Here is a 15,067-nt window from a genome sequence, read left to right as displayed (position 1 = left end):
TAGTGAATCTTCTGTGTGCCCTTCCAACGTCAGCACATCCTTTCTTAAGTGAGACCAAAACTGCCCACAGTACTCCAAGTGAGGTCTCACCAGCGCCTTATAGAGCCTCAACATCACATCCCTGCTCCTATACTCTATTCCTCTAGAAATGAATGCCAACATTGCATTCGCCTTCTTCACTACCGACTCAACCTGGAGGTTGAATATAATAGGATTAGTGGAGGATTCATCTAAATGGATGCTTAACGGTTGGCAGGGACTCGAGAGCTGTTTGACTATGGTTAATAATGACCATATAATTAATCAATTAATGTTAACCAGAGCTGGCTTTAAAAACTTTTCTAAAATAATTTGGTATCAATTGATTAATTTTATGGTCATTAAAACTGATCAATATCACTGGGGATATCAATATAAATGCATCATGATGTGTCAACATTAAGGAACATTTGTGTGATCCTGATCACAAAGGGAATCATTGCTGGCCTGTAAGATGTTGCCTGATGCTTTGTTAAGAAGCTGTTTGGCGTATTGGCCTTCATTAGTCAGAGAATTGAGTTCAAGTGCCAATGGGTAATGTTGCAAACTTATGAAGCCTGCATTAGACCACTTGGAATATTGTGTTCATTTCTGGTTGCCTCATTATAGGAAGGATGTGGAAACTTTAGAGAAGGTTCAGGGGAGATGTACCAGGATGCTGCCTGGACTAGAGGGCATGTTTTATGACAATAGGTTGAGCGAGCTTGGGCTTTTCTTTCTGGAATGAATGAGGATGAGGGGTGACTTGATAGAGCTCTACCAGCTGGTAAGAGGAATAGATAGAGTGGATAGCCAGAGACATTTTCCAAGGGGAAGGATATCTAATACAGGGTCCGTAATTTTCAGATGATTGGATGAAAGTGTAGGGGTTGATCAGACGTAGGTTGTTTTACACAGGGTGGTTGGTGCATGGAACGCCTTGACGGGTGGTGGTAGAGGCAGATACATTAAGGGAATTTAAGAAACTCCTAGGCACATGGATGATATTAAAAATGGAGAGCTATGTAGGAGGGAAGGGTATGATTGATCTTAGAGTGGGTTAAAAGGTCTGCACAGCATCGTGGCTGAAGGGCTTGTAGAATGATGTAATGTTCTGTGTTCTATGTTTTGTAAAGCTTTTTGCTGATTGCAAAGTGCACACGGTATCGGCAAATTAACTTACTATTTTTACCCTGAGTCTTGACTCTTTACGTATGAATCTTTGTCTCGCTCACACAATGCTGAAACTAATTTTCTTCTGGCACATTTCCACCAGTGAACAGAAGTTGAACGAGTTTCTGACCAGTGATGAGATTTCAAATGATGGATTTCGGGGTGGCGAGACTTCACTGAATGTGGAGACCTGCAAGAAACATTCAGGAGTTGTAAGTAACAGGTTAAACTGAGCTGAAGTATGGATGAGTTTTTTCAGAAACCAGTGTGAGCAGAATAAACATGTTCAATACTGATGTGACCAATGCTGGATAAACTGCTGTGCTTAAGATGAAAAACTGGAAACTATACAGAGCCATATAAATCAAAGATAACATCAGACAAATTGCCTCGCATTTAAACATACTTTGCTCTGGTTTAGAAGACATAACTCTGAGTTTGCAATACAAGGACAATTGTTTCATGCAGTTTCTCAGTCAAACATAAATCTTCTGTTGGTTACATATCAGAGAGCCCTTTATTTCTTCTTGAGCTTTGCTACTACAGTGTTAAGTGACTGAACTGTCTAAATGTTGAAGAATGATAAACTATGAAGCTATAAATTTAATTTTCACTAAATCTAAAACAATGAGGTCATCCAAATGTTATTTATGTGACTTATCAAAAATCTGGCACCCTGCTTGACAGTCATTGTTCTTGTTGCTGTATTTCAATGTTAGGTAACAGTTGACTTGTGTGCTATTTAGTTAAATGTTTCATTTGCAAAATTTTAAAAAAATATAAAATAGAGGAGCTTGGAAATGGCTTTTCATGGTGGAAATTTGATTTAAGACCTGAGAGGTAGAGCAAGGATAATGGCAATAAGGTCCATTTGGCAGGACATTGTTGTGTATTTGAAATTTCAGTAATATTTGAATAATATTGTAAATATTTTGTTTGATTAAGCATTCTTTGTTGTTCACATAATTCATTATGGGCTTTATGTAAAAGTACGTCAATCGCATACGTCATAATGCCACCATGTCCTAAATACGCACATCATGAAAGTAGATGTAAGTAGACATGCATCTCAGGTTTCTGTGTTTTTCTTTTGATTAATTCTTGGAGTTACAAAACGTAGCAGTGGCAATGAGGAAGTTTTGAAAGTGTTCCCAAGATGACTATCTACTTGTTGAAGTGCAGCATGGTTTTCCTTTTTACGTTGGAAGGGAGGAGAGAGACGTTCCAATTAAAAAAAAATACAGCACATTTTTTTCTCTTTAGAAATGGGTGAGAGAGATGGTTAAGTTAAGAAAAGTGGCAGAAAATGAATGAAATTCACAGATTCATAAATAGAGAGTGGCAGATGATAATTATAAATAAAGAACAAGTGCAGAAATGGCTGGCTACATCAGAATGATAGATGTGTTCAATTGCACAACAGATAACTTGATTATATATACTGAATGAATTGAGCAGTATTTTAAAGCAAATGGAATGACTGATGCAAAATGAGGGTCAGATTTGCTGATTTCAATTGGTGGAAGACCGTACAGTTTGCTTAGAAGTTTGACTGTTTTTCAGCCAAAATTAGCTTTGCTGATATTGTCAACATAATGCAGGTACATTTAGAACCAAAACCACTGTTAATTGCAGAATACTTTAGGTTTCATAAGCATAATCAAAAGATAGGGGAGTTCATTTTAGATTATGTGGCCGAATTGAAGAAATTGCTAGTTCAGTGATGGAGGCTTAATGATGCACTGTAATCATTTAGTTTGTGGAACCTTACAAGAAAACATTCAAAGATGACTCCTAAATGAAGTACAACTCACATTTAAAAGAGAAGTCCAAATTGCTGTATTAATGGAAACAGTGGCCAGAGATGCAATTGAGTTGCAATCAGGAATGAAGGTGAGCGTGAACAAAATTGCAATGTCTAAACAGAAGCCTGTCTGGCCAAACCAATTGTGTTACCATTGTGGCAGAGGCTCACATACAGCAGGCCAATGCAGGTTTAAAGGCGAAGCTTGCAGAAAATGCACAAAGTGGGACACATACAAAGAGCATGTCAGACAGACAAAAATAAATGGACTGCACAGGGAGGAGAAAAATATAAAAAGTCAAGTTGCAGTTTCAAAAAGAGTACTAATCTACATGCTGTTGATGAAAAATTTTATAGTGATGAGAGTGATACAGGACTGAGTAGCCTTGAGATTTAAAATGTGAAAACTAACTAGACAAGCAATATGGCTTATTTACCAGAAGTGAATGGCAAATTAATTAAAATGGAAATGGACACTGGCTCAGCTGTTTCAGTCATTCCATAATATGAGTTTGAGCTGCATTTCAAAGATACATCCAGTATTTGCATACCTGATACCCTGCAATAGAGTCAACTGAAATGATTTCAGAAGGGTACTGGATGATGACACAGCAGCATTTAAGGATGGCAGTGGAAAGCTCAAACATATCAAGGATAAAGTAGTGTTAAATGAAAATGCCACACCCCGGGTTTACAAAGCCTGTCTGGTTCCTTATACCATCCATGATAAAGTAGCTGTGAGGTAGATCACATGGAGGGTAAAGGAATTCTTTCCAAGGTTGAGGGGAGCCCATGGGCAATCCAAGTCATCTCAGTAACCAATGAGGATGAACCTGTAAGGATCTGTGGTGATTTTAAGGTCACCATCAGCCCAGTACCTAAAGTAGATTAATGCCCTCTGACCAGGATAGAGGATATCTTTGTAAACCTTTCTGGAAGAAAACACATCAGCAAAGAGGACATAGCTAAGGCTTACCTACAGATGGAGATGCAAATCCAAAGTGTTTCTCACCATAAGTACTCACAAAGGGTTTTTTCACTATAATAGGCTTATTTTTGGAGTAGCATCCGTACCTGCATTCTGGCAGAAAGCTGCAAGGTTGCCCAGGCACTGTGTTACCCAGATGACATTGTTAACACTGAGGATATCAAGGAACATCTCTAAAATCTCAAGAAGGAGCTAAAAAGATTAAAAGGTTATGGGCTCAGAGCATGATGTGACAAGTGTGAATTCTTTAAACCAAACATCACTTACTGTGGTTACACCATTGATACACAAGAATGACACACGTGTACTGAGAAAATTCAAGCAGTGGTGGATGTCCCAAGGTCAAAGGCCATGTCACAGTTGCAGTCCTTCTTAGGATAGGTCAATTAGTATAACAGATTCCTGACAATCCTGGCTACGGTGTTCCACCCCTTGAACTCATGACTACAGATTGGGAAGAAGTGGTAATGGACAAAGCAGTGTGAGTTGGCTTTCCGAAAGAAAATGTGATGTTAGGAACTATACCCATACATTACTATCCATATCATCCTGTGAAGCTTGCCTGTGACACGTTGTCTTGTGGCGTAGGTGCAGTCATGCTATATGTTATGAGTGACGGAAGAGAATGCCCATAGCTTTTGCATCATGTTCCTTTCCGCTGCAGAGAAAAATTATGCACAGATTGACAGAGAGGCCTTGCATCTGGTTTGGGGTGTAAAGCATTTCAACCAGTACTTCTATGGGAGAGAGTTTACCCTCATTACTGATCATCAACCACTGGTGTCCATTTTCAATCCACAGAAGGGTGTTCCACTAACAGCAGCAGCACAAATGCAGAATTGGGCTCTGTTTCTTAGAGGACACAATTATAAGATCGAATTCAAGAGGACAACTAATCATGGAAATGCTGATGGATTGTCCTGTTTACCCTTGAAAAAGGGAATACTTGTGAAATTTACTAAAGATATACTCCTCTTGACGTATTCTCCATAATGCAAATTGAAAGTCACCCTATTACGGTAGAGAAGATCCAAAGGGAGACCAGAAACGACCCTATACTGTCTGAGGTCTACATGGCCACCAAAAAGTGGATGGAATATGCAGGAGAAATTCCAGTTTCCCCCAGTTTTACCAGCGCCGGGATGAACTTGCCCCTGAAGGTGATTGAGAGATGTTGTACCATCCGAGCTGAGGGCTAAAGTGTTTAGGAAAATACATGCTAGTCATAATGAAAGCATTGGCTGGAAGATTTGTCTGGTGGCCTGGGATAGATCTGTAGATCAAGCAGCTTGCCATGCACTGTCTGGGATACTAACACATCCAGAAGATGCCAAAAGCAGTGCCTCGCCATCTGGGATTCCCCTGCGTTGCCCTGACTGAGGATTCATATGGATTTTGCCAGATCATTCATAAGCAAAGCTTTCTTGGTAGTAGTGGGCGCAGCTACAAAGTGTACAGAAGAGTTTCCGGTAGCCTCCACTACAGCCTCACACATTGTTGTTGTTTTGAGAAGCATCTTCTAAGGACTGGTGTTCTAGGACACTTAGTCAGTGACAATGGGCCATAGTTTGCAGCAGAACAGTTTCAGTCATTCCTGTGAAAATGAATGGGATAAGACATGCTGCATCTGCACTACACCCCCAGCTACAAATGGTTTGGCAGAAAGATTTACCCGGAGTCTAAAGAGTGCACAGTGAGCAATGTCAACAGAACCATCACACTAACACTGAATCAGAAGCTCGCCAATTTCCTCTTTGCACCTCGCAATGCAGAACACTCCACAACCAACGACCCACCAGCTATGCTGTTCCCAGATTAACCTTTGCGCTTGCATCTCCTCAAACCCAATTCAGAAGGAGTACGCGGGACAAACAGCTGAGACAAATTGAGGGCTCCCCAAACAAGGAGGTTCAATGTGTCACTTCTGGACAAGCAGTCGTAGTGAGGGCCTACCCAGGTTCAAAAGTGGGTACTTGGACTGATTCAGGACAGAACTGGATCACTCCCCTACACAGTGGAGATTGCGTCTGATATCATCTGAAGATGACACAATGATCAGTTGAGGAGATCAGAGTCAGTTGTTAGAGAGGAAAGGTGCCCAGATCTGTCAGAACCAGTTCCCACAGCCTCAGAGTCAAATCCTGCAACCAGCATGGATGGGGCCTCAGAATCTGAGATAGTTTCACAGCCACAAGTCTCACCTGCCAAGCAGAGTGACTTCCCTCCCCACCTTGTCAGGCAAGACATTAGATTAGGCAGCATCTCTAGGAGGAGGTGCAGTCGACGTTTCAGGCCGAGGCCTTTCGAAGGGTCTCGGCCTGAAACGTCGACTGCACCTCTTCCTAGAGATGCTGCCTGGCCTGCTGCGTTCACCAGCAACTTTTATGTATGTTGCTTGAATTTCCAGCATCTGCAGAATTCCTGTTGTTTGAAGACATTAGATTAGATTAGATTATGAGGACACGCAGTCCTCTTTTATTGTCATTTAGTAATGCATGCATTAAGAAATGATACAATTTGTTCCTCCAGAATGATATCACAGAAACACAAGACAAACCAAGACTAAAAAAAACTGACAACAACCACATAATTATAACATATAGTTACAACAGTGCAAAGCAATACCGTAATTTGATGATGAACAGACCATGGGCACGGTAAAAAAAAAAGTCTCAAAGTCTCTTGAAAGTCCCATCATCTCACGCAGATGGTTGAAGGGAGAAACTCTCCCTGCCATGAGCTTCCAGCACCGCAAACTTGCCGATGCAGCATCCTGGAAGCACCCGACCACAGTCCGACTCTGAGTCTGCCCGAAAACTTCGAGCCTCCGACCAGCCCTCTGACACCAAGCACTGAACACCATCTCTGCTGAGTGCTTCGACCCTGGCCCCGGCAACAGGCAATAGGCAAAGCCAAAGATTTGGGGCCTTCCCCTCCGGAGATTCTTAATTGCACAGTAGCAGCGGCAGCGAAGCAGACATTTCAGAAGTTTCTCCAGATGTTCCTCCATCAAATCAGGATTGTGCACGGCCCCTATTTAACAAATATGATATCAATTCGGAGCGGCCGCACGCGCTGCGTAGCATCACCATCTTCTCCTCCCCCCTTATCCCAGAAGAGTAAGAAATCCTCCAAAGCAATTAAACCTTTTGGCCTAAGTGGGACAATTTAAAATTTATTATGCTATGGATGTCTATATAGTAGGTGTATTTTCTATCATTATGTGTATATAATTGAGATATGTTCTATATTGAGTTGGAATTTATAGCTAAGAAGGGTAATGCATTTAATATTTGAGTAATATTGCATATTTTTCATTAAACATTATTTGTTTACATAATTCATTATGCGTTATATGTAAAAGTACTTGAATGGCATATGTCATTAAACCACCACATCATAAGTGCGTGTCTCACGAAACTAAAAGTAATTAGACATGCACCTCCCAGTTCTTGTGTTTTTCTTTTGATTGATTTCTGGAATTACAAAACATAACAGTGATTACTAATGGTGACTGCCCCTCCCCCCCCCCCCCCCTGTCAAGAATTGGTTCTTGGGCCACAGCTTTCCATGTTGTTTATAAAAGACCCATACAAGTTTGCTGATTCTAAGTTAGGTGGTGCAATAAATAGCGTGGCTGGAATGGAAGACAGCGAAAACGGACTGTGCTAAATGGAGGAAGTCAGTAAATCTGAGGTAGATGAATTCCAAAGTGGGGAGGTGCAAAGTCATCCATTTTGGATCTTTGAAAGCCCAAGCAAACTTTTATTTACGATCAGTCTTATGCCCATTGGATGAAGCATCTACCCAGCAGAAGCAGATAGCTCTCCCACCATGTTCTCTCTTCAGAAAGCAGGGACAGTACAGAGCGAGAATCTATCATTGTCAGAGTGATGGAGAATGGATTAGCCAATCTACACTGAAAGGATGGATAGATGAGGAAAGATCAGAAAGGCTGTTCTGAGGAGGGATAGATTTCAGTGGAGGAGATCCAAAGGCTGAAAATCAAAATAAAATGCAGATGCTGGAAATCTTAAGTAAGCCAGAAACCTGGGAAAAAATAACTCAGGAGGCCAGGCTGATCCTTTCCAAGGGCTAATTAAGGAATGTGAACCAAGATGCTTAAACATGATAGATAAGCCTGTTGTATTTAAAATTCTATTCTGCCTTCTGGCAGCTGATGCTCAACTCCCCATCTCAGTTTCATTAAGTTGGAACAAGGTAACCAGAGCGTTAATATTTATATTTCCAACTTTACCCAATCCCCCTTGTGCTCACAATCTCCTCCCAAAGATAATAGGGTTGCATAGATATGACAAGGATTTGGATTGATACTGTGTGTGTGTTGTGACTGGGAAGGAGACAATAATTGAGATGAAGTTGGAGATTCCACGATGAGGTGCAAGTAAAAGTTGAACACAGTCGGCATTGAGTGGGTTTGATTGTAACAGTTTTCTTTTGTTACAGCACGCCAAGGCTTTTCACAGAAGACACGCCCTGAAAGGGAATCTGGAAGGATATGAGCAGCCACAGGGGAGATACTTTCTGTCCAGGGATACTGAAGATGTGGTGGTCAAGGTGATTAACATAATTGTTTCCTATCTTAAATCAGTGGTTCTCACACGACTAATCCCTGTTTATCTGTGCAGAGAGGAATGAAAATGCATGGGCAGTTCCCACTGTGCCTCGGGAATTATAAGGGAGGCAGGGCATGTCTTTCCCACAGTTGACAGAGGCCAGACTGTGAGAGCATTCATATCTGGCCTTTAATCACAATGATAAATTTTTAATTCAAACAATGTAAAATCCTTGGATGTAACGTATGTTCAGTGCTATTTGTTTTGGTAAATTTAAATTGCATATAAAACAAAGAAATCCTGATTTTTCAATAGTTACTAATTGCACCATCAACGAGGGATCTCAGTTGCATGCCTAGACTAGAGAAGCGGTCTACTACAACACAGGCTGAATGGAGAATTACTGGAGGTGTCTTTGATGGAGGAAAAAAGGCAGTAGTGGATTGTCAAAATAACCATTTTCTTTTACAGACTAGGCTATATTTGCAGAACCAATGGATTGCTTTTTGAAATGGTGTACAAACAGGGACAGTCACAATATTCTAAAAAGAGTTGGATAATTGACCAATGGAAAAAGTATTAGGGAAGGGGATTAGTTGAGAATTTCCACCAAAGATGATGGCTTTTGTGTTGCAACATACTATGATTCTATAATTCTCAAGTTAAATCTGTTAGATTTAAAAATGCAAAAAAACTTTGTAATTTAGTTGCTTCTTCCAATATGAAATAATATCTCACTCTAACTTTAAAATTGCAGGTCACCCGTGGATCCTTTTCTTGGAGCAGTGGTGTAGTAACTCTTTCAGATATCAGTATAAGAATTCCAACAGGTAACACATGTAATTTCCACTTATTGAACCTTTGGTAAAATTTTCAAATTACTAACAACGGAATGAACTGAATTTATAGGTCTTCCCTAGGTTACAACAGGGAACTGTTAAAAACCCAAATAGCTTGCAAGTCGGAGATGTAGTAACCCAGCAATATATTTAAATAAAATCATAGGTAAACCAAAGGCAGTGTGTAGCTAAACCAGGATATTTAACTCAGCCATTCAAATTTCTCTCAAGTCTTTCAGAATCAAGTTCACATGTGGTAGAACGTGCTCGCAGACACACGGCAGCTGGCAAATCCCTCCCACCAGCCTCTCAGCTGCTCAAGCTGTATATAAATCATCTGTTTGTAGGAAGGGGAGAACCTGTATTGGAATAAACAAGGATGTAAATGGGCCGATTTTGTTGATTGAATCTTAGTGTTTAAAATCTACTAGGGGCTGATTTAGATGATGTGCAAAACCTGGGATCATCATGCCCAATTAATCCATTCCTACCTCACCAAGGGGGCAGAATGAGCCAAATTTTTGCTGGCCACTCCAACTGGATGGCATGCCACCTTGGTAGCCTCCAACCTGACGGCATAAACATCGACTTCTCTAACTTCAAAGTTCAAAGTACATTTATTGTCGAAGTATGTATACCATATACAGCCTGGAGATACATCTTCTTGCAAGCTGCCACAAAACAAAGAAACACAGTAGAATCCAAGAAAAACCCCACACAACCAAAACAGTCAAATGTCAAATTTGCGGGAAAAAACAGCAAATCGTGCAAACAATTAAAAAGGTAAATAAATAATATACAGAACATGAACTGCAGAGTCCCTGAAAGAGAGTGGACAGCCACGGAGCCAGTTCAGTGCTGAAGCGAGTGCAGCCAGGGAAGAACCCTGCACCTCACACCCATTGATAATAACGAGAAAAGAGAGAGACAGATCAGATGCAGGCAGGCAGGATGGGCTTGGGTGGGGGATCCTGCCTGACTTGGAGCACTGGTTCACCTTCCACCTTTTTTGATGCCTTAATCTCCTTAATCGGGTTCGGTGCACAACAAACTAATCTTGACGAGACTTTCAGAAGTAAAGTTAGGAACAAGCTGTATGAACGGAGAATGAAAAATCATTGGCACTCAGTTCCACAAATGATAATAAAATCACTTGTTAATATTGAACCTGGGGCTAATACATATTTGATGACCTGATATGAAGGAATTTAAGTAGAATTTGGCACATGGACATCCATTGGCACTTTGAATTGTGGATCAGCTAGGCTGGATGAAGCAGCCATCTTCTCTCCTTAGATTGTGAGGTTCCAGTCTCAGCAACAGTATATAAGGAATTCATTTTGCTTCAAAGGTTCATTTATTTCAAATGTCATTTGAAACGGGCATGGTGCCGGAGGATTGGCATATTGCTCATGTTGTTCCATTGTTTAAAAAGGGTTCCAAGAGTAAACCTAACAATTATCGGCCTGTGAGTTTGACATCAGTAAATTGATGGAAAGTATTCTTAGGGATGGTATATATAATTATCTGGAAAGACAGGGTCTGATTAGGAACAGTCAACATGGATTTGTGCGTGGAAGGTCATGTTTGACAAACCTTATTGAAGTTTTTGAAGAGGTTACCAGGAAAGTTGACAAGGGTAAAGCGGTGGATGTTGTCTATATGGACTTTAGTAAGACCTTTGACAAGGTCCCACACGGAAGGTTGTTTAGGAAGGTTCAATCGTTAGGTATTAATATTGAAGTAGTAAAATGGATTTTGCAGTGGCTGGATGGGAGATGCCAGAGAGTAGTGGTGGATAACTGTTTGTTAGATTGGAGGTCAGTGACTAGTGGTGTGTCTCAGGGATCTGTACTGGGTCCAGTGTTATTTGTCATGTACATTAATGATCTGGATGATGGGGTGGTAAATTGGATGAGTAAGTATGCAGATGATACTAAGATAGGTGGAGTTGTGGATAATGAATTAGGTTTTCAAAGCTCGCAGAGAGATTTAGGCCGGTTAGAAGATTGGGCTGAAAGATGGCAGATGAAGTTTAATGCTGATAAACGTGAGGTGTTACATTTTGGTAGGACTAATCAAAATAGGACATACATGGTAGGGCATTGAAGAATGCAGTAGAACAGGGGGATCTAGGAATAATGGTGCATAGTTCCCTGAAGGTGGAATCTCATGTGGATAGGGTGGTGAAGAAAGCTTTTGGTATGCTGGCCTTTATAAATCAGAGCATTGAGTATAGGAGTTGGGATGTAATGTTGAAATTGTACAAGGCATTGGTAAGGCCAAATTTGGAATATTGTGTATAGTTCTGGTCACCGAATTATAGGAAAGATGTCAACAAAATAGAGAGAGTACAGAGAAGATTTACTAGAATGTTACCTGGGTTTCATCACCTAAGTTACAGAGAAAGGTTGAACAAGTTGGGTCTTTATCCTTTGAAACGTAGAAGGTTGAGGGGGGACTTGATAGAGGTATTTAAAATTATGAGGGGGATAGATAGAGTAGATGTGGATAAGCTTTTTCCATTGAGAGTGGGGGAGATTCAAACAAGAGGACATGAATTGAGAGTTAAAGGGCAAAAGTTTAGGGGTAGCATGAGGGGGAACTTCTTTACTCAGAGAGTGGTAGCTGTGTGGAACGAGCTTCCAGCGGAAGTGGTTGAGGCAGGTTCGATGTTGTCATTTAAAGTTAACTTGGATAGCTATATGGACAGGAAAGGAATGGAGGGTTATGGGCTGAGTGCAGGTCGGTGGGACTAGGTGAGAGTAAGAGTTCGGCACGGACTAGAAGGGCCAAGATGGCCTGTTTCTGTGCTCTGATTGTTATATGGTTATATGGTTAATAGCAAAGTATACAGCTGTGAAATTTTTCTTCTCCAGATAGCCACAAAACCAAGAAAAAAAGAATGGTCATATGATCATCCACCCTCAAAACGCGCCCCCCCACCCACACGAAACACAACAGGAACATTGGACCCTAAATACCCCTCTCCCCGTTCAAAAAAAAATCAAAAACTCAACTGGAACATTGACACTCCTCTCAAGCCCGCCCCTCTTTGCAGAAAATGCAAAGAGAACATCGGCCTCCAAATCTACCTCTCCCGGCACAGAAAAACTAACAAAAAAAATGCAACAAGAACATCGAACCCCACAGAACCCCCTCGCCCTCACAAAATAGCACAAGAACATTGACCCCCAAATCCCCCTCCCCCACACAAAACAAGAGAAAGAGTGGGTGAAAACACAGAATAAAAAAAACTATAAGACTGAAAAAAAGTCCATAATCTATATCCAAAATGCAGAAAATCTTGGGCACAGCAGAAGGCCACACAGGCTCTCCTTTCCAGCAGCAGAGCGATCCCACTAGCGATCAGAAAGCAGGCAGCTGGTGGTCACCTTCTGCATCCGTCTCAATATTTCAATCCCCCTCGTTGCTTTAATCAGTGAACAATGGAAACTTTAATTAGCAAAATGTAGTCAAACATTAGCTCGCGCCTCCTGCAACCTCCCCAGCATGAGGCTTACACTCCCTGCCTCTCGGAGACAGCAAAGCACTGGATCACCCAAACGACACCACGCTACAAATCACAGGCTCCAACAGTTTCAGAAACACATTCAAGATGAAAACCAGACGTAAAAGTTATAAAAGAAGTGAAATATATAGATTTGTGGTCTTTCCAGAAGATGTCGACATTGCCATGGGAGCATTGCCATGTTGACTAGAAGTCATTATTTTTGATTATTTTTGATCATGTTCTCACATTGTCTAAACCGAATTAGTGAAAAAAATTACTAGGAAATTCAGTCAAGAGATTACCTGATGTCAAACTGACAAAATATTGATCTGTATGTGGTGTTTATTTCCAGGCCAGCTGACAATGATAGTAGGGCAGGTAGGATGTGGGAAATCTTCCCTTCTCCTGGCAACACTTGGAGAGATGCAGAAAGTTTCTGGCAGCGTATATTGGAGCAAGTAAGTAAAATTGTAATGTTGAAGGAAAATATATTGTTAAAATTTATTGCAGTGAAATAAAGAGAGACAAAACCCCATGTGCCAAATTTTTAGTGAGAAATCCTTTGTTATTTGTTCTCAGTAAAACGCACACATTTAGCCACATTCAATTCTTAAATACAATTTAATGGCATGTACAGGGTGATATTTTGGAAACGGAGTACTGTTCACATATGCTATCTCTGTGCATGTTTCTTGAAACCATTGAGGATAAACTTGTTCATCTGATTCAACCTTCCTTTACATCAGCATTGATGGGGTACAGCTGGTAACTTTGAAACTCATGCATCATGAGTCCAATCCCAAGTTCTGAAAGTGATCGAGACAATATTTTTAATTTATGGTCTAGTGCCTGAGATAGCAACCATTGAAAACAGCCAGCAATGCCACAACTATGCTAGTTCAGGGAAAACATCCAGCTCACCCACCTGATCTGGCCTGTAAGTTGTCCCACAGTATTATTAAACAGATGCCAAAACTGATGAGGGATACAAAATAACATGTCAGAGGATTTGTATTTTGTAACTTATCTTCCCTACCAAACATTTGATCATCACCAGACTTAATCTTTGGCTTAATGTTCATTTCCATCCGAACCACGTTCTTTATAGTTCCTTGTGATTTTTTACTTAGTCACAAACACCATATAAATTAAAGTCATATTTATTCTGAGAAGTGAAGTCTTTTTTTGAAGCGGAGGCTTAGTATCATACACAATTAACAGTGACATAAAGAGAGAGTGATAGATATGGATGGTTATGTTGTCACATCCATGAAGGTAGTTAACACTATAATTTAGCCTTTTGGATTCTATATTATTCTAATATTCTCAGTTTTTGTTTTTTATTTGCATGATGTGCTTTCTTTTGCACATTGTGTTCATCAATCTTAGTTTATGCATAGATTTTTTTCATAAATTCTATTGAATTTCTTTACTTTCCTGTAAATGGTTGCAAGAAAATGAATCTCAGGGTGGTATACGGTGATATCCTGTAAATGTACTTGGAAAAAAAATTACGTTGATATTGACCTAGTTCCGGTATCGTTGTGCTGATTCTCTTCTTGAAGGCACCATCTTACAGACAAACTCTACAGAAGCTATATTGGTAAATGAACATTATTCTCATGTTAAGTGGTGTCTGATACAATGGAACCTGCAGTTTGTAATGCTCACTAATCCTGACAATGGTGATTCTTTTTTTTTTGGCACAAACTTTAGGGAACCTGAAAATGAGATGAACCAGGAAACATCATGGAGGTATTTTGAAGTACTTTATATGTACATTTTGGTCTGCATCTATGAATGGAATCTTTGTTTTTGGGATTGAAATTTTTCTGCTTTGAGGTAGAGGAGTGTACACTGCCATATTAGGAATTCATTTTTCCCTTTGGATGTTTTCTTTTCTCACCTGTTGAGTATGTGTTCTATAACTCTGCCCTTTTGTGATCCCTTCATACCATAGCCTTATCTCCATAAATATTTCAAATTCTGACCCAAATCAAAATGTATTGGTCTTCTTGACCTCAATCTACACCCCTTTAGGATTTTGCACCCATTTGTATAAGGGAGGTGATTACAGACTTCCCTTTTAAGGTTAAAACTGCAGCTCCTCACTTGTGAGGCTTCATTTACCTATTGTGGTTCAAATTCCATCCT

At 40.4% G+C, this 15,067-nt stretch overlaps 1 protein-coding gene across 7 annotated transcripts in view; it reads left to right on the top strand.

Moving 5' to 3' along the window:
* LOC140186899 (ATP-binding cassette sub-family C member 9-like) overlaps positions 1-15,067 on the top strand; it is a 193,634-nt gene that overhangs the window by 89,616 nt on the left and 88,951 nt on the right. For all 7 annotated transcript variants that reach the window (XM_072241652.1, XM_072241653.1, XM_072241650.1 and 4 more), the window contains exons 14-18: positions 1,295-1,403; positions 8,451-8,561; positions 9,318-9,390; positions 13,266-13,371; positions 14,630-14,668. In XM_072241652.1, the coding sequence (XP_072097753.1) occupies positions 1,295-1,403; positions 8,451-8,561; positions 9,318-9,390; positions 13,266-13,371; positions 14,630-14,668 (438 nt within the window). The remainder of the gene's footprint in view (positions 1-1,294; positions 1,404-8,450; positions 8,562-9,317; positions 9,391-13,265; positions 13,372-14,629; positions 14,669-15,067) is intronic.

This window comes from Mobula birostris, chromosome 23 (assembly GCF_030028105.1).
Source record: "Mobula birostris isolate sMobBir1 chromosome 23, sMobBir1.hap1, whole genome shotgun sequence".
In the NCBI taxonomy this organism is placed as follows: domain Eukaryota; kingdom Metazoa; phylum Chordata; class Chondrichthyes; order Myliobatiformes; family Myliobatidae; genus Mobula; species Mobula birostris.
This window is presented reverse-complemented; position numbering and strand designations above follow the sequence as displayed.